Source organism: Carettochelys insculpta, chromosome 11 (assembly GCF_033958435.1).
Source record: "Carettochelys insculpta isolate YL-2023 chromosome 11, ASM3395843v1, whole genome shotgun sequence".
In the NCBI taxonomy this organism is placed as follows: domain Eukaryota; kingdom Metazoa; phylum Chordata; order Testudines; family Carettochelyidae; genus Carettochelys; species Carettochelys insculpta.
The window spans coordinates 16,407,684-16,427,551 of NC_134147.1; the positions used below are offsets into that span (position 1 = coordinate 16,407,684).

The 19,868-nt window shown below is 47.1% G+C and overlaps 1 protein-coding gene and 1 long non-coding RNA gene across 2 annotated transcripts; both read left to right on the top strand.

The window, feature by feature from the left end:
• The first annotated feature begins 916 nt into the window (after positions 1-916).
• On the top strand, positions 917-16,476 carry HNRNPUL2 (heterogeneous nuclear ribonucleoprotein U like 2). Its single transcript, XM_075005044.1, has 14 exons — positions 917-1,498; positions 4,015-4,150; positions 4,418-4,491; positions 5,070-5,209; positions 7,163-7,253; positions 7,424-7,536; positions 7,873-8,136; positions 8,363-8,485; positions 8,906-9,034; positions 9,183-9,351; positions 9,583-9,783; positions 12,180-12,256; positions 12,989-13,096; positions 13,606-16,476. Exons 1-14 carry the CDS (start codon positions 994-996, stop codon positions 13,672-13,674), a joined length of 2,199 nt encoding a protein of 732 aa, XP_074861145.1. The 5' UTR covers positions 917-993; the 3' UTR covers positions 13,675-16,476.
• A 771-nt stretch (positions 16,477-17,247) lies between these two features.
• Positions 17,248-18,856, top strand: LOC142019195 (uncharacterized). Its single transcript, XR_012647017.1, has 3 exons — positions 17,248-17,504; positions 18,143-18,188; positions 18,590-18,856. It is a non-coding gene; the product is annotated as an uncharacterized LOC142019195 (long non-coding RNA).
• The last annotated feature ends 1,012 nt before the right edge of the window (positions 18,857-19,868 follow it).

Consider the following 19,868-nt stretch of genomic DNA (forward strand, 5'->3'; position numbering starts at 1 on the left):
TTGGGATTGTTACTTGGGGGGGGGGTAATTACTTCCCCGTTATTTGCGCTCAGATCTGCTCGGGGAGTAATTCCCCGCATATGCCTGGGGCAGGTAGGCTGCGGGTGCCCCCCTTATACTTGTAGGTCAAGTGTACTGGGGGGTAATTGCCCCTTGCACACGGGTGGACAAGAATACTGAGACCGAGCGGGCTGCCATTGCAAGAAGAGGGGCTAGTTCCTACCAGCTATTTCCTCTCTGACTTGGGTACTAAAGCACAAAATGGCGACCGCATAGGCTGAAAAAGGTACGGGCCATTGGACGACGCTTCGAGATGCACCCAATCACAAGCAAGCCTTGCAGTTGCTAGGCAGCTTAGAGACCTGTGCTCTTTGCGATTGGTGAGAACGAGCCAGCCAGAAAATTCATCAGCCTCTCCGACGGCTGGGCCGCACAGGCCGCAAATGCCCGCCTAAACCGATACCCAGGAGGCTGCGCATGCGCAGCTAAATAGTCAGCTAAACGACGCCTGCCTGCGGTTTTCGCGGCGGCCTAAGGAGAACAATTGGAGTCTGCGCACAGTCGATGTGTGGGAGGCAGCGCATGCGCCTTTGCGGCATACGGCCATGGCTACAATATGCGCATGTGCAGTTGGGTGGGTAGTGGGTAGGACGCGCGTGCGCCATGGCGAACTTCGTCGGCCGTTGCAGAGCCTCCTCCTGCATGTTGGTGAGCCCAGGGGGCCGTTGGAATCTGCGCCTGCGCGACGGCGTGGGCGGCCTCGAGACTGCGCTTGCGCATTGAGCTGCCGAAGAGACGCTCGGAGGTTGCGCATGCTCTTTGATGGTCCTGGCCTCCCGCGCTTGCGCGGTGGTCCGTTCGTCCGGTGGGCGCGCTTGCGCTGTTGTGTTGCGAGGCGGCGGTAGGGCTCCGCGCAGGCGCAGTAGCGGCGCGGGCGGCCGAGGCGCTGGGTCGGTCGGAGTCGCTCGCTCGCTGCCTTGTCCCCCCCTTGCCATGGACGTGAAGCGTCTGAAGGTGACTGAACTGCGGGCCGAGCTGGGTCGCCGTGGTCTCGACTCTCGTGGGTTGAAGGTGGAGCTTGCCCAGCGGCTGCAGGAGGCCCTGGACGCCGAGATGCTGGCGGCCGGGCCCGAGGAGGCCGGCGCTGCCGGGGCCTGCTCCGGGGTGGAGCCAGGACCCGCGGGGGTCTCGGTTGGAGCCCATCCGCGTGGGGATGGCGATGACGATGAGGACGAGGAGGAGGAAGAAGAGGAGGAGGAGGAGGAGGAAGACGAGGAGGCGCTACTGGCTGACGAGGAGCCGATCCCAGGGTTGGGCGGGGAGGCCCAGCCGCAACCCGGGCCCCAGGAAGAGGCGGCTCAGGCCCAGGCGCAGCCCCAGCCTGAGGGGAACGAAGGGGGCGGCGTGAATGGAGCTGAGCGACCTCAAGAGGAGGGGCCCAGCGGGGATGAGGCGGCGGCGGCCGAGGCTGAGACCAAAGAGGGGGGCGAGGAGCCTGGTGAGGCCCGAGACGGGGTGGGGGAACAGCAGCAGTAGGTGACTCCCGCCGATTCCTCCTCCCCACAGGTCATACTCAACACATCCATGCGGTTATTCTCTCCATCCCACTCACGGGAACCCCCTTAGATCCTCGAATGCCCTTTCCTTTTTTGGCTCATTTGGGTTCTGTCCCATATCTTCCATGCATTTATCTTGCCCTGCACATCCATTCCCTTCATCCTACACAGTTAGGTCCCTCTTCACATCTCGCGGGTGCCTGGGACCGTTCCCTTCACACATCCAAATATCCTGCATGTTACTCCCACACATTCTGGTCCACTTCTTCCCCGTTATCTAGTCTTGTTTGTCCAATTCTCTTCCCTGGTGCTAATTTGGGAAAGCAAACGAGAGCATTGGGAATTTAAACTTTTTGACATGTTTGCTAATTGGATGTCTGTAAATCTGTGACATAATATTTTAAATGTCACAAATATATTTACGCAGTTCCTAGTGCATATACAGAATTGAAGGAAAGCCATGGAACGTTTCAGTTTTGAAGGCACAAACTACCCTGTTTCCTAAAATGGGATTTCTAGGCTCAGTGATAAGATCCCTGTACATAATTCACATTTGCACCTGTTCAGAACATCTCTGCACTGGATTTTGGTTTAGAAATCCTGTTTTGTGGGTGGGCAATAAACCCCCAAAAGGGGTTATAGGTTACAAAGGTAAAGTTGTGTCAGCAACAATGCAAACTTCATAGTTCTTTTTATTGGTGTCCTTTTGGGATAAATTCATAGCTTTTTTAATTGAAGGTTGTTCCAGGTACCCACATTTGCCATTGAGTCTGTTGCTAAGCTTAGTTGCAAGTGTTGGTACTAAACACATTTTACTATTTGTTTGTGTATTTGTTTTCCCTCCTATCTCCCCATGAAATTTAAAGAAAGACAGGATGGGGAAACTGATCACCAAAAAAACCATTGTCACGTGGCCGTAGCAAACAGACAACTTTGCTGCTGTTTTCAGGGTAGTTGTGGTCAGGGTCCCAGAATATTAGAGCAATAGGATACACAAGGTATTTTATCTATTATTAGACAGTCTGTTGGTGGAAAAAGTCAAGCTTTCAGAGAGTTGTTAGGGTCTGTACAATCTCAAAAGCTTGTCTTACCAACAGAAGCTGATTAGTTAGCACCTTGTGTTTCTAATTTCTCTAAACTTAAGTTAGAGTAATCTTTATTTTTCATAATTAAAGATTAAAATGAAATTCAGTGCAGAGTTTTATATATGAGACACTTTCCAGGTTAATGATCACTCTGTGTACTAGCTGTTTGTCATTTGTAAAATAGTAAATACAATCAAGCAATAGAAGGTGTTGTTTAAAGTAAGCTGAGCCTAACTTTGGCTTCTCTCCGTCCAATCCGTTATATTATTTTGGGCTTTCCCTTCCTAAGTACATTATAAACCATCTGACCATAACAAAAAAATTAATTGCATTTTTTCTTTGGGTTTTGCTTTGTTTTCTCTATAGAGCCTGTGTGCATTGCTACAAACAGAAACCCTGATTTTGCAAATGCATGTTTCACTTTACTACAAGCACCCTCTTATCACGCCCAACCTTCCTGAATGAGGGGGACTCAAAAGTTAATCATGTGGATAAATGTTTGTGGGATCCAAAGCTCTGGGGAAATAAAAAAAATAAAAAGTCTTACGACCCAAAAGCTGGAAAATATAAAAAGGCAAAATTAAATATTCAGAATAAATTTAAAAGTGAGCTATCTGCTCATGTATTTTCCTGGCAAGGCTAGAGTAAAGAAAATATTTCACATACAAATGGGTGACTGTTCCTCAGAGTGCAGGAAAAGCTCCAACTAAGAGAAACAGCAAAGTATATTAATACTGATGTACTTAGTGGTTGTATATTTTTCTTCACTCTCAGGCAATTATGAAGGTTACTAATTAACTAATGAACATTGAACCCAGTTTTTGTATGTAAGTCAGGGAGAAAATGAATGTAAATGTTTACTTCTAGAAACACTAGTTCTTCAGTTCACATTTGTGTTATTGGTTCAGCATTAAAACAGTCAACTTCAAATCCAGTCAACTTTTTAGAAAAGGTAAAAGTCGTTTCGAGTACTAAATTATCCCAAGCTGCTGTGTGAAAGATGCACATGAGTAAAATGGGAAATAGCAAAAGTTCCCTAAACAAACTATTGTTAAATGCGCAAACTAAACAAACTGGAGTACACATTCTTCTGACTGCAGTGATCTTGATTTGTCACTTTTTTAAATACATGAAAGTTGGGTGGATGTGTAATTTTCAAGATGCTGTCCCTTTAACAGCTTTTGTTTTTCAACTTAATGAAATGACCAAATTTTTTATAGATTGTTCATGAGACTGAAGCACTTTATAGGTGTTCTCTCTTTGCCAGGAAGACATGTCAGGCAAGTGGGACCCACAGGGCTTTGGTGTTGCATTCCTTAAGGTTTTGTGTCACTTTCATAAAACCTGCTGACTTTTTCTTCTGCCCCCTACAGCAGATGAAGAGGATGGTGATAAATCAAAGCCAACAGGCTCAGATGGAGAACGGCGAGGAGTTAAGAGACAACGTGAAGAAAAAGAAGAACATGGCCGTGCTTATTATGAATTCCGAGAGGAGGCTTACAATAGCAGGTGAGGAGAAATTAATTTTTGGTTTGGTGTTTACTGGCAATTAATAAAATTAATTTTGATCATCTGATTCTGGAGTTAGGCAGACATTGCATGTCTCTTCTTGGTAGTCACTTGATAATGAGTAGGATGTCTTCATGTCACCTTCTGGAGAAAAGATAGAATTTGGTTTGGAACTTGTTCTTGTTTTACATTCATCTGCTTTCCCTATTCTAAATTGTTCTTATTCTTGGATGATCTGTGATACCTGATTTCTTGTTTCTTGCATAGGTCTAAGTCCCCACCACCACCAGAAGAGGAACCGAGGGAGGAAGATGATGAAACTGTTGTGATCTTGGACACATGTATGTATGGGCCACGTGGTAGTTGTTTGATTTTTGATTCATAGTAAATTTAAAGTTCAGAGATTTAATTATTGGGTATATAATTTGAGAAACCAAGCATCACAGCTAATGGGATATGTATCAGAATAACAGAGGCCACTCTACTTCTTCAGCCGTCCCAGGGCTTACAGGAGCGTCTGTAAGTGGAACTCTGTGGCTGTAACCCTTTTAGATCTTTATGGGTGATATATGGCAGATTTGAGGGTGCTTAGGTAAGTGAAATAGCAATGCAACAGCAGGAGAGTAGTGGTTTTCATTCTGTGGTCTGCAAAGCCTGAGGGGGGCTGAAGATTGTCCAGCACCTCTGTCTGAAATTTTCTGGTGGTCCACAAATGTAAAAAGATTGCAAACTGCTATGCTGGAGCAACCTTCAGGCCTGCCAGTAAAAGTGGAACAGTGAAAAGGTATAAAACTACCTTCTAACGTGTTAAGTTACTATTTGGATGTGACTCAGAGTATGATGTGCGTATGGGCATTAATACTATTTGAGTACATATGAAAAAGGAACTTGGAGTAAATTGATCTCTCATTTCTGACAGATACATCTGATCTCCACTTCAAAGCAAGCAAGGACCGCTATGGTGGACAACCTCTCTTCTCAGAGAAGTTCCCCTCCCTTTGGTCTGGGGCAAGGAGCACCCATGGAGTGACAAAGGGGAAAGTCTGCTTTGAGGCTAAGGTGGGACATCTGCTAGATGGATGTGCTGAGTTGGTGTGTTAAGAAGTGACATGGCTGTTTTGCTGAATTTCAATACTGAATGAGATGTTGGATCTCAATTTTAAAAGGTTGATATTTAGAGCAGTTTGTGAAAGACTCACCATGCTTATCATGAGGGGGTGTGTGATCAACTAGGCCTAGCTAAAGTGCTGCGGTTATGAGAAGATCTTCCCCATGGTGTTGAGTCAGTCTGTCAGAACTGAATTTGGCCTTAGCTCTGCTTAAAAAAAAAAAAAGGCAAATGTAGGCCCACTTTTTGTGGCAATTAGAGCTAAATTTCTCACTAAAGTTATGTAATTGTACCTTTTCACTGATTTGAATATGGAGAGGACCTGCAAATTCTTAGGTTCTGTTCCTGCTTATATTTTGCCTTTTGAGATATCAGGATTATCAAGTCTGGATCCCTGATGTTTGCTGGAGGGCATCTGTGGGGGAAAGCAGGTGGGGGTCACTGTGGGGCTGGGATGAGAAGGGGCTTGGTTGTTTTTGTGAGCCTTTGTCCTTAATTGAAGGGTTTAATCTTGAGCACACATTTCTGTTGTTCCAAGTGTTAATCATGTATTTCAGTCATACAGGTGTTCTCAGATCAGAAATGTAATCAGTGTAGTTACCATTCCCTTTACCACTTCATTGCTTGTCTGTCATTCTTTTTTATGATACTAACCTCACTGGCTCTTCATTCACAGCAGCTTCAGTGTAATAACTTAGTTGATATCTTATATGTAAAAGCTTTTCTTAAACACCTTTCAGGAAGCTTTCTCCCTGCCTGGGGAAGGTGAAAAGAGTGCAGGGCTGTTGTTATTTCTGTCTGAGTTATACTTAAATGGTAAATTTTTATGGATGTATGTAACAACATACCTCTTTTCGCATACAAAGGATTTTTCACATAAAGCAGTTCTTTTATTTTTGGGGCGGTGGGGTGGAATCCTCACAGTTTTACTTACAGCTGCTCCGTTCTGGGTATTGGTTCCCGTTGGCATATGGGCACACCAGTTTTGCACAGGATACGTTCTTCCTTAGGTTTACTTCTATCACTACACGTCGTAGAGGGCTAGCCATGTTCGGCAGTATCTCTAAAACAAGGAGGAGTCCTGTGGTACCTTAAAAACTAACACATTTGTTTGGGAATAAGCTTGTTTTTTTACCCATGAGAGGTTATGCCCAAATAAATCTGTTAGCCTTTAAGGTCACAGGACTCCTCATTGTTTTATCACTAGAGTTTCCCATTTGAGAGTATTTCTAGTTGGTGCATCTCCTCTCTGATTGAGGGTTAGAATTTGTCATCGTGTTAAATGGATTTCAGAAGGTAAACCTATCCATCCCAATTCCAAGACAGGCTGCCAAAATCTCTCACTTAAGATTGCAACACAAATTTCTATGTGGTACAGGTTCCCAGTGCTGTCTTCCACTCCTGCTACTGTCTCTGATCTTGTGAGATAATGGGTGGATGGAGACTGTAGAGCCTTATAAAGAGAAGCAAGTGAGTATAATCCCACCATGCAGTCTCTCACCCAAGCAATAGCCAGGGATTGGCTGGAAGAACATACCTTGGTCAGATCTCACGCTAGCTCTGCGCCAAAGGAATAGCCTCTTACCATATGGTTTGTTCTAAACCTTGGGGACTCACTTCCAAATGGCTGAGGTATTTTGGTGCTGCTGTGTTGTGCCTGTGAGGGTGTGCGACGTGATTGCCTGTATCTGAAGCAGGTGAGATCTGTATTTGAATAGGCCACAGTGAAAGCAGGGGAAATACCTCATGAGCCTGTGGCTTTTGGTACAGAGAACTGTGACCTGTGCATACATCCAGCTTGTGGAAATCCTGTGACTAGCACCTGGAGGATTATAGTCTCACAGAGGCCTGACTAGCTTTGCACACAACTTCTTCAATGATTCTTTCTCTCTTAATTTGTCCAGGTGACACAGAATCTCCCAGTGAAGGAAGGCAGTACAGAGGTCCCACTTCTTCGAGTCGGGTGGTCTGTGGATTTCTCTCGTTCCCAACTAGGTAACAGAGGTCATTTTTTTCTATTATGTTAACTATGAGCTGGTTAGGTTATGCAGCTGTTGAGCTGCTGCTGCAGCCCAAGCTGGGATTTTCAAAGCGCTTCTGTGGGCAGTTTGTCTGAGCAGCGACGCAATTTGGGAAAACTTGTGATATCTGCTGCTGTTTGCCAGGTGAGGACGAGTTTTCTTATGGCTATGATGGACGAGGACTGAAGGCTGAAAATGGACAGTTTGAAGAGTTTGGTCAGCCCTTTGGGGAAAACGATGTGATCAGCTGCTTTGCGGTAAGTGCTGTAGATAAGGCTTGCAGCTCCCATCTCAGAGGGCGGGAGGGGGAAAGACTTCTGTCTTTACATCTAAAATATATGTATTAACATAAGACCATCTGTTCCTTTTCTGCATGTAAGGAAACAGCCATGCTCTTTCTGAAAACAGAAAGATAGGCTTAAATCACCTCTCTGTGTTAAATTGGATCGAGGAAAGCCAAGAACTGGTTTTCCTCCTGTCTGTGGTGGAGCCTGTTGGGCAATGGGTTTGGAGGAAAGATGTTGGAGGGAGACATAGTGGACACCCCTCAAAACTTGCTGGTCACAGGATTCTTGTGTTCTTTGTTGTCACAGAACTTTGAGAATGAAGAGGTGGAGCTGTCCTTCTCCAAGAATGGGGAGGATCTGGGAGTGGCCTTCCGGATCAGTAAAGAATCTCTTGCTGACAGAGCCCTCTTGCCACACGTGCTGTGTAAAAACTGTGTGGTTGAACTGAACTTCGGTCAGAAGGAAGAGCCTTTCTTCCCGATTCCTGAAGAATATGTGTTCATCCATGCCATCCCAGTTGAAGACAGAGTGCGCACACCTCTTCCACCCAAAACCACAGAGGAATGTGAGGTAATGGGGTTTGTTCCAGACAGGTCTAGTTATTGCCTGGAAGAATAAGACATGCGTGGCGTAATGTTGCGTGGCATATGGGTCTGTTTTATAAGGAAACACTTGAAGGACATACGGAAGGAGCCATTGTCTGCATGGCATGATGTTGGCTGTTACTGTTTCTCCTCAGAGCTACTTAATCGTTTCAGCTCTTCCTCCTCTAACCTTTGTGTGGTGCATCTTGCAGGTACTGCTGATGGTTGGACTGCCAGGGTCTGGGAAGACCCAGTGGGCACAGAAGTACACGCAGGAGAATCGAGAGAAACGATACAACATCTTGGGAACAGAGACTGTTCTTTACCAAATGAAGGTAAGCATTTCTATTGCAGAGTGGCATTACTTGCAGCCTTCCCAGGGCTAGGCTGGCTGGACAAGCCTAGACTATATAGTGGCTTTATTTCTCATTGCCAGTGTTGTGCTATAACTGTGACATTGTAGAAAATTGTTTAGTGGAGTAGTAAAGGGAGAGAAATCTTTTGATAACAGCAAAAACGAGTGGAGGGGTTTTTTTTTGTTTTTGTTTGTTTGTTTTTTCCTTCTCTTTTAGTCAGTCTGTTTGTGATTCCAGGCTGAAGGCTATAGCTCCAGAGGGCAGAACTAGTGCCCAGCTGTGACATTTGCGCTATCTCTGCACCAGTAGTTTGTGTCTGACACGCTTATACTGGTGCCTGAAGGGCTGCATGAATATTCTGTGTGAATCTCTTATTGATATTCCTGTTCCTCTTGCCAGACAAAGGGCCTTGAGGAGGAAGAGATGGATCCCAAGAGCCGAGACCTGTTAATCCAGCAAGCTGCCCAGTGCCTTAGCAAGCTGGTCCAGATTGCTCCCAGGGCAAAGAGAAACTACATTCTTGATCAGGTATTATTACTAACCTTCAGGGACTTCCTGATCTGAGCAGCTCTGACTTCGGGATATGCTGAGCATACACCTCAGCTCATGTCCAGTTCTGGTTGGGCTAAGTTAGTGACAGATGAATTTCGGAATTCTGTTTCTTTTCCCTCCTCAGTGTAATGTGTATAACTCTGGCCAGCGAAGGAAGCTGCTTGCCTTCAAGGGTTTCTCTCGCAAGGCGGTTGTGATTGTCCCCAGTGAAGAAGACTGGGTGAAGAGGCTGGAGCTGAGAAAGGAGGTTGAAGGGGAGGATGTGCCTGAATCAGTGATGCTGGAAATGAAAGGTAGACTGGTTCAACAAAGCCTGGTGCGCTGTGCTGCAGCACCTCTAGCAATCTTTGGCAAGTGCCAGACAGTCCTGGGCAGTGGTAGGAGCCCAGGTGGCCCATGGGGGTGTTTGAAGCAGGAAGTTTTATTAACCTCCTGAGTCTCTTCTCTGCTGGGAAGTAGGGACCTGAGTCATTGAAAGCTGCTTTGATATTGTGAACTCTTTTGCTGTTTCCATTTTAACACAGCCAACTTCTCACTCCCGGAGAAGAGTGATTACTTAGATGAGGTGATGTATGAAGAGCTGGGGAAGGAGGAGGCCCAGCCACTGGTCACCAAACACAAGGAGGAGGCCAGAAAACTTCTCCCTCCATCTGAGAAACGGGCAAACCGTCGCAATAATCGCAACAAGCGCAACCGTCAGAATCGCAACCGTGGCCAGGGATATGGTGAGGCTCTGCAGGGCCTGGGCAGTACTGCCTTTCTAGTTTCTAAAGGCTCCTTTTGCCATATTCTCCTGATGTCAAGGCAGTCTGTAAGGATTCTACTCCCTTGTTGTTCAGAAAGCAACTTAGGTCACTTAGTGCAGGCCGCAGTATGACATCAGAACTCTCTCTCCATTCCCACTTCTAGGTCATTTCTCAAGCACCTCCCTTGCCCAGTTAAACCCGATTGTTTAATTTGCACTTCGTTATTTAGAGCTAAATTGTTCCCACTCACTGATGGCTATGAGGGCTGAGATTTTCAAAAGCATTTGCCTTTCAGTGGAATTTAGGCTCCCTCCAGATCCTTAATTTTTACTGTCATGGCAGAAATAACCATCTTTAAATCTGTATAGTGCAGAGTGCTTTGTTCCTCTCATTGATGAAACACATTTTCCTCAATTTGCGTGTGCCTTTTCTACCCCCAAGACTTTGTTTCTAGTTTCATAATGTAAGCCCTTTTCTCCACTCCCCAGTCTCCTGCTTACAGACAACCTCCTCCTGCTGTCTGACCTGGGAGTGTCATCCCTTTGCCCCATCTCTTTCTGCTCTCCACTTCTAACCATGTCCACTTCTAACACTTGTCTGTCAGGGAAACTGAACAACACTGGTGTATGTTTCATAGTATGTAGATTGTCAATATCTGTATGAATTACACCTCGTCATACTATAGACAGCAGCAATGCATCACTGGACACTCATAAGTGGGCTGTTATTCCAATAATGAATATCCTCTGCATATGGTGTGTTGTCTGTCTCATGTTATGCTCTTCCTCTCCAAACACCATTCTTTCTGTATGCTGGGGAGTTGCTGAGCTTTGTGTAAGTGGGGTTGCTGCTGGATTTTCTGTTCTGTAACTTTATTAAACTTACTAGGTGATGAGCTTTCGTGGGGCAGACCCACTTCTTCAGATCTGGAGATTGTGCCGTTTCCTGTACAGAACTACAGGTTTATAACACAGATGCATTAAAAAAATTGAAATAAAAACTGACAAATCAGAGACACAGGAACAGCACGGGTGGGTGGGGAGAGACTTACTAACTGTAAGTGTCCTGCCTGAGATCGCTATGAATATCAAAGAGGGGGAAGCTGTTTTTGTGACCTGTAAGGTAATTGCTCTCTCTGTTTAGGCCAAGTGTCAATGTATCAAAGTTGAGCATCGATTGCAGTTCATGTTTCCCTTTGTAATCTGCTGTTGAAGTCTTTCTGTTGTAAGATGCACATTCTCAGGTCTTTAACGGTATGGCCCACTCCACTGAAATGCTCACTGACAGGTTTATGTGCATTCAGATTCCTAGTGTCATTCATTGGTGAAGACCAAACATGTTAGTTACAGGATTTAGTGGCTCATACTCCTGTGCCTTAACCAATGTTATATACGCCAGCAATGCCCCTCTGATGCATATATTGGACAGACTGGACAGTCACTTCACCAATGAATGGACACAAAGCAGACACTAGGAATCTGAATGCACATAAACCTGTCAGTGAGCATTTCAGTGGAGTGGGCCATACCGTTAAAGACCTGAGAATGTGTGTCTTACAACAAAGAGACATTAACAGCAGATTACAAAGGGAAACATGAACTGCAATCCATGCTCAAATTTGATACATTGACACTTGGCCTTAACAGAGAGAGCTATTACTTCACACATTGCAAAGACAGCTTCCCCCTCTTTGGTATTGTGATCTCAGGCAGGACACTTAAAGTTAGTAATTCTCCCCGCATCCCGCTGCACTGTTCCTGTGTATCTGATTTGTCAGTTTTTATTTCAATTCTTTTCTCTTTGTATCTATGTTGTGCCGTTTCCTGTACAGAACAATTTCCGGATCTGAAGAAGTGGGTCTGCCCCACGAAAGCTCATCACCTAATAATAAATTATTTTGTTAGTTTTTTTAAAGTGCTACATGACTGCTGCTTTGTTTTGTTAGGATGCAAACTAACACAGCTACCTCTGTTACGGTAACTTTATCAGAAGGTATGAAATATGGTATGATCAGTTATATAGGAATCTCTGATAGTTTCTCCTGGCAGAATTCTCATTTGTTTTTAATGTACAATTTCATCTCTCTCCTGCTCAAGCTCTTTTAATGGAAAAGTTAAACTTAGTTTAACCTTCTCTGTACTCCTGGTTATTTCTGTACCAGCTATTTGCTGCTTTCGCTCCCCAGTTGGGAAACATGCAGCCTAGAGGAAGCTACTATGTTGAGGTGTGCTTGGCAAGTCTAAAACTCTGCTTATTGGCATCTTCCCTCAGCGGATTGCAAGTCATGAGGCAACTCAGGAACAACTTGACACTTGCTGATGTTTGAGTTACTGTGTCTGTAGCTTTGTCTGAGACCTGTCTTGTTTCCTTTTTAGTTGGTGGACAGCGCCGAGGTTATGACAATCGACCTTATGGGCAGCAGCAGTACTGGGGGCAGCCTGGAAACAGAGGAGTGAGTGCAATCGTTCTGACAGCTTCATACCAAACACAGGTGGGGGGTATGGTGACCATAGTTGATTTTTTCTCTGCAGTGACAGAGGGCGTTTTGAGGGTGAGTCTTGTTTCATTTTCTTCCCACGCCGAGGAAGAGATGATAATACTGGCTCTTGTATGGTGCTTTTTATCCATAGATCTCAGAGTACTTTACAAAGAAGGCCAGACGCACAGAGGGCAAAGTGACTTGTCCAAGCACTCCCAGCAGGCCAGTGGCAGAGCCAAGCAGGGAATGGAACGGAGTGTCAGTCCAGTGTTAGCCCCTAGTCCACACTTTCTCCCATGAGAAGGAGACTTTAAAAATATAACTTCTGTAACTGACAGAGTTTTTCCTGGTAGCCTTTGGGAACCTTTGCACCGTGCCTTAACTTAAGCCACATTTATAGTTAGATTATTGGCTGCTGCCATCTGCCTGAAAAATAGCCATGTGCTTCATCCTGGTGGTTGCCTGAACCTCGGTGTTCCAGGCTTGGGTGCCATTCATTTGCCATTTCCCAATATGAAATGGGGATGTGCACCTACCTTTGTATAAAATGCTTTGGGTGGTTGGGGTAAAACAGACTATAGAACTCAAAGATTTACTGGAGGTAATGAGGTTCTACCACAGGATGGGGTTCTGCTCCTACAGGGCTGTATCTTCCTACAGGGCATGCTGGTTGGTGGGCTTGGCTAACCACCTCTATTATCACAGGGTTACCGTAACTTCTATGACCGGTACAGAGGGGATTATGATCGATTCTATGGACGCGAGTATGACTACAACAGATACCGAGATTACTACAGGCAGTACAACCGGGAGGTGAGTGGCCACCCACCATACAGCAGTAATAGTTCTAGGAGGGGTTTCTTAACCTTTAAGCGCATGTGTTGTGGATATTTCACCTCCCATTTGCAGTTGTCAGGGTCCTCCCGTACAGGTATCATCCCAGCTTCCCCGTAGCAGCTATAGCAACTTTCCACATGGAAGATTGGTGTTAACAGTTTGGCTGTTTTTACTTGTACTTTTCAACACAGTTCCTGTTACTGCTTCCTTATATATTGTCAGCAAGGCTTGACAGCTCCTTATTCTAATCAGTTTTAGAGGTCTCTGAGTTTGTTGCAATGAAGAGCCTGGTCACTATAGAAGCAGTTTGGAACCAAGCAGATTAACCTAGGATAGCGTCCTCACAGTTGAGAGCTGCTGTTTTAGGACATTATGGAGGAGGACTGGAGGCTGGGTGGAAGCTGTACATGTGCAGTTATAGGGGGAGCTTGAGCTTTACAGATCATTGCCCCTGCATACAGTGTGTGTCTGTTTTTTCCTTCCAGTGGCAGAACTACTACCAAGACAGAGACCGATACTACAGGAACTACTACGGATACCAAGGATATCGGTGAAATCCCAGCCGTCTTCACCCTTCAGCCAAGAAGCTGAATCTGCGGAGGTGTCTGCCACTTCCCAAAACACAACCAATGGAAACAGGGCTGTTGGGGGGAAGAACGGCGGCGGGGGGAGGGGTGGGAGGCGGAAAAAAAAAACCTGTAAATTTTTTTTAAAAAAAGTTTGTTGAAAAGAATATTGTCTTATTCTATAAAACATTTCAAACCTAGGTAGAGATTTGTAATCAGAATGTTTGCGCAGAAAGCGCAGCACTTAGTGCTGCCTGGCCTGTACCCTGTGATTGGGCAGGAAAACCACATACCCTTTAATAATTTTCTAGAGCAGCTGGACTGGCAGCTGGGCAATGAGATGCAGGGTTTGCAAGATGCGCTCAGTGATGGGAACTGAACATGGGAGAACCGGAAGGTACAGAGGAGTGAGCCTAGAGGGGCCAGCATCCCCTGGGGGGAGAGGGAGGGTGGGGAGGCAGGCAATATTCGTTATTGACTGATGATTTACTTGCAAAACTGATTTCCTTCCAGGTTATCATTTGCTGATCTAGCTTTAGGGTGATGTGTGGGGCTCTTCCCACAGTGATTCTGGAGATCTAGCGCTCTTCAGTGACTGGTGGAGAAGGGATTGTTTCCACCTTGGAAAATCTGGCAGAGTTCATCGTTCCTGCTGTTGTCTCGTCTGACACTGCTGTGTTGGCTGGATGTAACGTATCCCTGGCCAAAGCCTGTGCTTTTTAGTTAAACAGTTTGCTTCACCCCCCGCCCCCACCAATTAAATTTCCCTGAAAGCTTGTAAGCAGAATCATGAGCTGTTTTTCGGCAGAAGGAAGCACTGGAATTTGGTTTGCCAGTCCCTAAATTCTTGTTCTTCCCTGACCAAAGCAGACTGTCTCATAAATTTCCCCTGCAACTCCCTCTGCCACCCCTGATCCTTAAGGATAGCAAACTTGGCCAGGTGCTGAATCATCTCTGTATACTGTCTGTCCTCTTTAGTGGAAGAGAAGGAACATTTCTCAGGGTTTCTGCTGGATCTTTTCTTCATTAGAGCGTAATTTGTGTGTGTGTGCGCGCGCGCGTGTGTGTGTATAGGCAACCCATGCAGTGTGTATCCTTCACCTGTGAAGAGATGGTGCTGAGAATAGCAACAATTTTATACCGTAAGACGAGGGCACAGTTGGTAACGTGCTCCTGTGGTTTTGATAAACTGGTAGAGCGTGGATATAGGAAACTAGGGCAGGTGACTGAGTGCAGTTGTGAACCAGCCTGCAGTGGGCAAGTGTGTGTGTGTGTGTCCCACCCTCCCCATGGTTTGAAAACAATAAGGTTTTGACTTTGATGCATTCTAGCTATGACGTCTAGTCCCAGAAGAGGGGGAGGGGGGTTCCTGAGGATGCTGCGTGAAGGAGGATTCCCTTCAGTGCTTGGGTTGTGCTCGGTCTTCAGAATTTCTGTGAGATTGGGTGCTAGGAGGGGGTGTAATTTCAGACATAACTCCTTTCCCAGACAGCAGTTGGGGGAAGAGGTACAGCTGCTTCTGTTGGGCTGTGTATTCATGGCAGAAGTGGATGTGACTCACTTGTATCTTTTGTAAGAGGGGAGGGGCCGATTTATTTTCCCATTATGAGATTTAGCATTGATCTTTGTTTCATTCTCATCAGTTTGTCTGCTGCCCTGTGATTCTTCCCTCATCCTTCTTTCCCAGTGAGGACAGGATACCCTCTTAAGAAGTGAATTGTAAATACTCTTGGTTCTGGTCCTATAGCCTTGGATTTGGCTAGAGAGCTTATTTTTGTCCAGTCCCCCTGTTCCTTTCCCTTCCCTAGCTTGAGAATTGCCTTCCATTCCCTGTGATTTGTTGTTTGAAATACAACATTTTAATTTCTTTTAAAAACTTTATTTTTTTAATTCTCTGGCTACCATTAGAGTTGCCCTGTCTCCAATGCCCATTGTCACATCCCAGCCCAGACTAACCTTTCCATCCAGACCAGGACATGGTGAGACATGGCTCTGCCAGTGCCAAAGTGCACAGGTAACAGGTTGCTGGGATCCCCTAGCCCTGTGCCACTTCCCAAGGCGAAAACTAGTGAGAAGCAGAGTTCTTTTGTCTCCAGCTGTGGTGCCGCATGTGTGTATCTGAACGTGTGACTGTGTGACGACCGTTTTTATAACAAAGCAACTGGTATTTTAAATGATGATGCTTCAGGCCGCTAGAAAATACTCTTGGGATGGGGTAAAGGGGAGAAAGCAGGAGCCTGCAGTAGCTGTGTGCTGACAAGGGTGTATCGATGCTTTGGTATTTTTAAAAAGTTCCTTCTTGGGGTGTGCTTTCCAATTGCTGGGGAACGGGCAGCCTCCAGTGCACAGATCCTCCTCAGCCTCATTGCATTTGTGGGATGTGGAGTAACTGACACTGGAGCCAGGAAAGCTTAAGTCACTTCAGGAGGCGCTGTCATGGTTAACAGAATAACTTTTGAAGCTATAGTCCTTTTTAAATAAAACCTGTTTTTCTGGGGATGACTAGAACTGCCACATCCTTGTCCGTAAGACCAAGAGATCTTAGCAACTTCAGTAGATGTCTTTTTCTGCACATTTTTGTTAATAAAAAAAAAAAAAAAGAAAGAAAAAAAAAAAGAAAAAAATAAATGGTAAACAAGGAAATGCAGCCTGTTTTAGATCTGTTAGTGTTTCATGATTGTACGTCTTAGTTGCTGTAGATGGAAAGCTTGAGAGAACATGAAGGCTGTAAATGTTTTTACAAACTGTAAAACGTTTTGAAGTGGCCAGTAAAAGGGTTTTACCATTGAACATGTAACTGTGTGGTTGTTTACATCTGTAACTTTCCTTCAGATTCTGGCAAATGTAGGCAATAGCTTCCATTTTTAGAATAAATAACCATTGGCTTGACTTAACATCCTTATGTTGCTGCACTGACTTCATAGGTGTTTCTTTACTTTGGCTCTTCTTCCCCTCTCCAATAAAAAGAAAACTCAAAAGACAAGACTAATTTTGCTCTTTTCATAAGGCTCTTCTGTGCACATCCCTTCCGCTGCCTGCTCCCTTCTCTGCAAGGGAAGGGTTAGTGCCTCTGCTGTTCAGCAGGCGCCTGAGCATGGAGCAGCCGCGTACCCTGGCGTGAGGCCTGGGTGCTAACATGTTAATATGAACTCTGGGGCTTTTCCTCCATCTGTGTGAAAGAGAAGTGCCACTTCTCCCTCAAGCTGGGCCTATGATCGTGGGTGGTGCTGTTTGTTCCCTTAAGCAAGGAATAACGCTAGCGGAGCCCTGTCCTGGGACGGGGGGTTCATCTGAGCCCCATGGAGGCTGCGGCTGCGTGCTCTCCGTGGGGAAGGGTCTCCTAAAACCCCTCTGTTCCTGTCTGATCAGCCCTTAGCTCAGCCGAACTCGCTGCTTCTGGTCCCTCAGTACCCGTCAGCTCCAAGGCGTGCGCGCCCGTGGCTGGGTGAGCAGCCCCCCAGGAAGCCGGCGCGGGAGAGGAGGCTCGGCGTCCCGCCCGCCCCTTGCAGCTCTTTCTGGAGGCGGGACTGGGGCTCTGATCCCGGCTGGTACTGGCCACGCCCCCCACCTGGCTCAAAGCCGGGAGGTCCCTGAACCGCAGCTTCGGCGGGGTTACTCCGCGCAGCCCCACGTGCGCCCTTGCGGACACGCGCAGCGGCGCTTCCCGCGCTCCCTGCCTGGCCATGGAGTCAGTGGCTCATCTGCTGGGTGGCGCTCGGCGCAGCCGGAGCTCTGGGCTGCTGGTTCCCGGGCCGGGCCCCGTGCAGAGTGATGCCCAGGTGCTGGAGGGTGCGGCGGATCAACGTGGCGCTGGAACGGTAATGAACCGGGGGACGCCGCCGGCGACTGACGCCTCTTCCCCGGGGCGCTGGAGAGGGAAAATCGGGGATCTCTCGCGAGCCACACGTCCCTCTTTTGGGGACGGACACGCCCCACCTCTCCCTGCTCGTAGCGCCGGAGAGGGGTCGCCTTGAAGCGGCCAATATCCACGCCCCAAATCGGCCCAGCCTCAGGCGCCTTAACACTCGAGTTCCTTCACCTCGGGCTGGTTCTCCGGGGCTGGCTGGAGTTGATGTTACTGCTCGTTCTCGGAGGACGGGGGGCCAAATGGTGGTGACTGAGGTAGTACAGGTGTGGGCGGGGGCTGGGCGAGGACATGGGAATGGATTTGCAGAGCTGCAGGGGTGGGGGGGCATGGAGAGGTGCAGAGGTGGTAGATTTGGGAATGAACCCAGGGTTAGAGAATCAGCCTGGCTACAAGACGGCAGGCTCAGAGAGTGCCAATAGGCCAGGCGCAGCACCATCCACCTTCCCCATCTCAGCAGTGCTCCTTTGTCAGGTGCATTATCCACCTGGCTTTAGTGACCCCTTGTTCTGGGCAGGGAGGCTTCCATGTGTGGGATTGCAGGGGTGAGGGGCCATGTTAGTAATAGAAGTTCTTCTCCCCTTTGTCTAGGATTCTGGAGGATAAAGCAACTGTGGAGGAGTTGGAACAAATGTTGGTGTGTTGGGTGAGAGGGTCTGGGCTAACCGCATTAATCTCATGCTGCATAGAAACCAACACTGCCAACATCCCTGGGGAATGAGTGAGGGCAGGAGTGGCTGCCCCCTGCTGGGGCTCCGTCTGCCAGCGCACTCCCATATACAGTACCACACACAGTGAGATCCCAGGTTCCTTTTGTATTGACAGAGCCTGTATTCTAGGTGATGTAGCAGTCTGTGTGGTGCCTGGTTCCAGGAAGGTCTGTTAGAGAACCATATCCCATCTGCTGCAGACACAGGGGAATGGGTGGGTGCTGGCAGGAGTGGAGGAAAGGGCGTGGGGGTGAGGAAGAGGTTTCAGGAAGTAGCCCTGCCAGGTACACATCTCTGTTCTTCATTTACCCTCAGCCCTCTCTTTCAGAAAAGCTTTGAGTCAAAGTAGCTATGGGATCACCCCTGAGAGAACTACGACCACAGCTTTCTGCTTCTGAGAAACATGCCTAGGCTCGATATCAAAGAGTGGGACTCAAACTGCTCAGGGACATCCTGGCTTGTTGCCAGCTGGAGATGCTGCCTTCACAAGGACAGTAAAGATACTTTTGGGTGCTGGGTGGCACTTCTGCCTCATGCCGCTTACAGATTTTCCAGTCACTTTTTGCTCTCAGAGATAATAAACATAGGATACAATCCCTGACATCCAGCTCACTCCTGAATGTGTGACTCCCACTGCATCATCTGCCTCCTGAGTGCTGCCATGTTAGCTGTGGGATGGGCGACATCCTCACAGGTGCCATCACATAGATTGCAAAGCAGGACGGGTGTCTTCATCTTGTTTCCTAGTCCAATAACGCCTGTCGCATCCCCACTAATGTCCCTTTTCCTTGATTTAGGGGGAATCATCTTAGTTCCTGGAACTAAAGTCTTTGAGGTGTGCGTGGGTCCCATAGTGAGCTCCTGAGATCACAGGGAAAAATAGGGACTTCTTGGCTATTGGATTCCAGAGTTGAGAGAGGTGGTGAGTGTTGTGCTGTGGGTCGGACAGAAGGTAGATCCCATTTCTGGCTATGGGAGTGACTGACTAGTATTTTGAATGGTTGGTGTGAGTTGCTTGTCCCAACTTCTGCAGCCTGTATGTCTGTTACATGCCCAGCTAGGGAGTCCACCTCCTTAGTTCAAACTGTAGCAACATAATTTTAACTGTGAAGGCCTCGATTCATTCCCAGCCACGTCAGCCTTAGGTATGCCTGTGTCTTCAGGTACCAGTGGCCTGCAAAGAAGGTTCTGACAGAGGGTGTGTAGGACAGGGCTGGGATTGTGGGACATGCGCATGACTACCTGGTTAGAAAAGGAGTGACGGCAGAGAGGATTGGTCTCAGGCCAATCCATGCCCTCAGTGCTTCCCTTGGATGGTGCCCTAACTACAGCCAGGAGGCAGAAGCATCTTTGGGAACAGCGACATTAGATTCTGGAGCTGAAGTTGGGTGAGCGACTGCCGTGCTATCCCTGGCCAGGCAGTGGTGCAGGCTGCTGCCATCTTAGCTTCTGGGAAAGAACCTAGTCTGGCTGCTGCCATCTTGGTTACTGGAACAGAAGCCTCCCGATCGGCCGCCATTTTAGATCGTGTACTGGAAGCTGGCTAAGGAGTCGCCACATTGGATCCTGGACTGGAAACGGCCTAAGGTGCCGCCATCTTGAGTCCT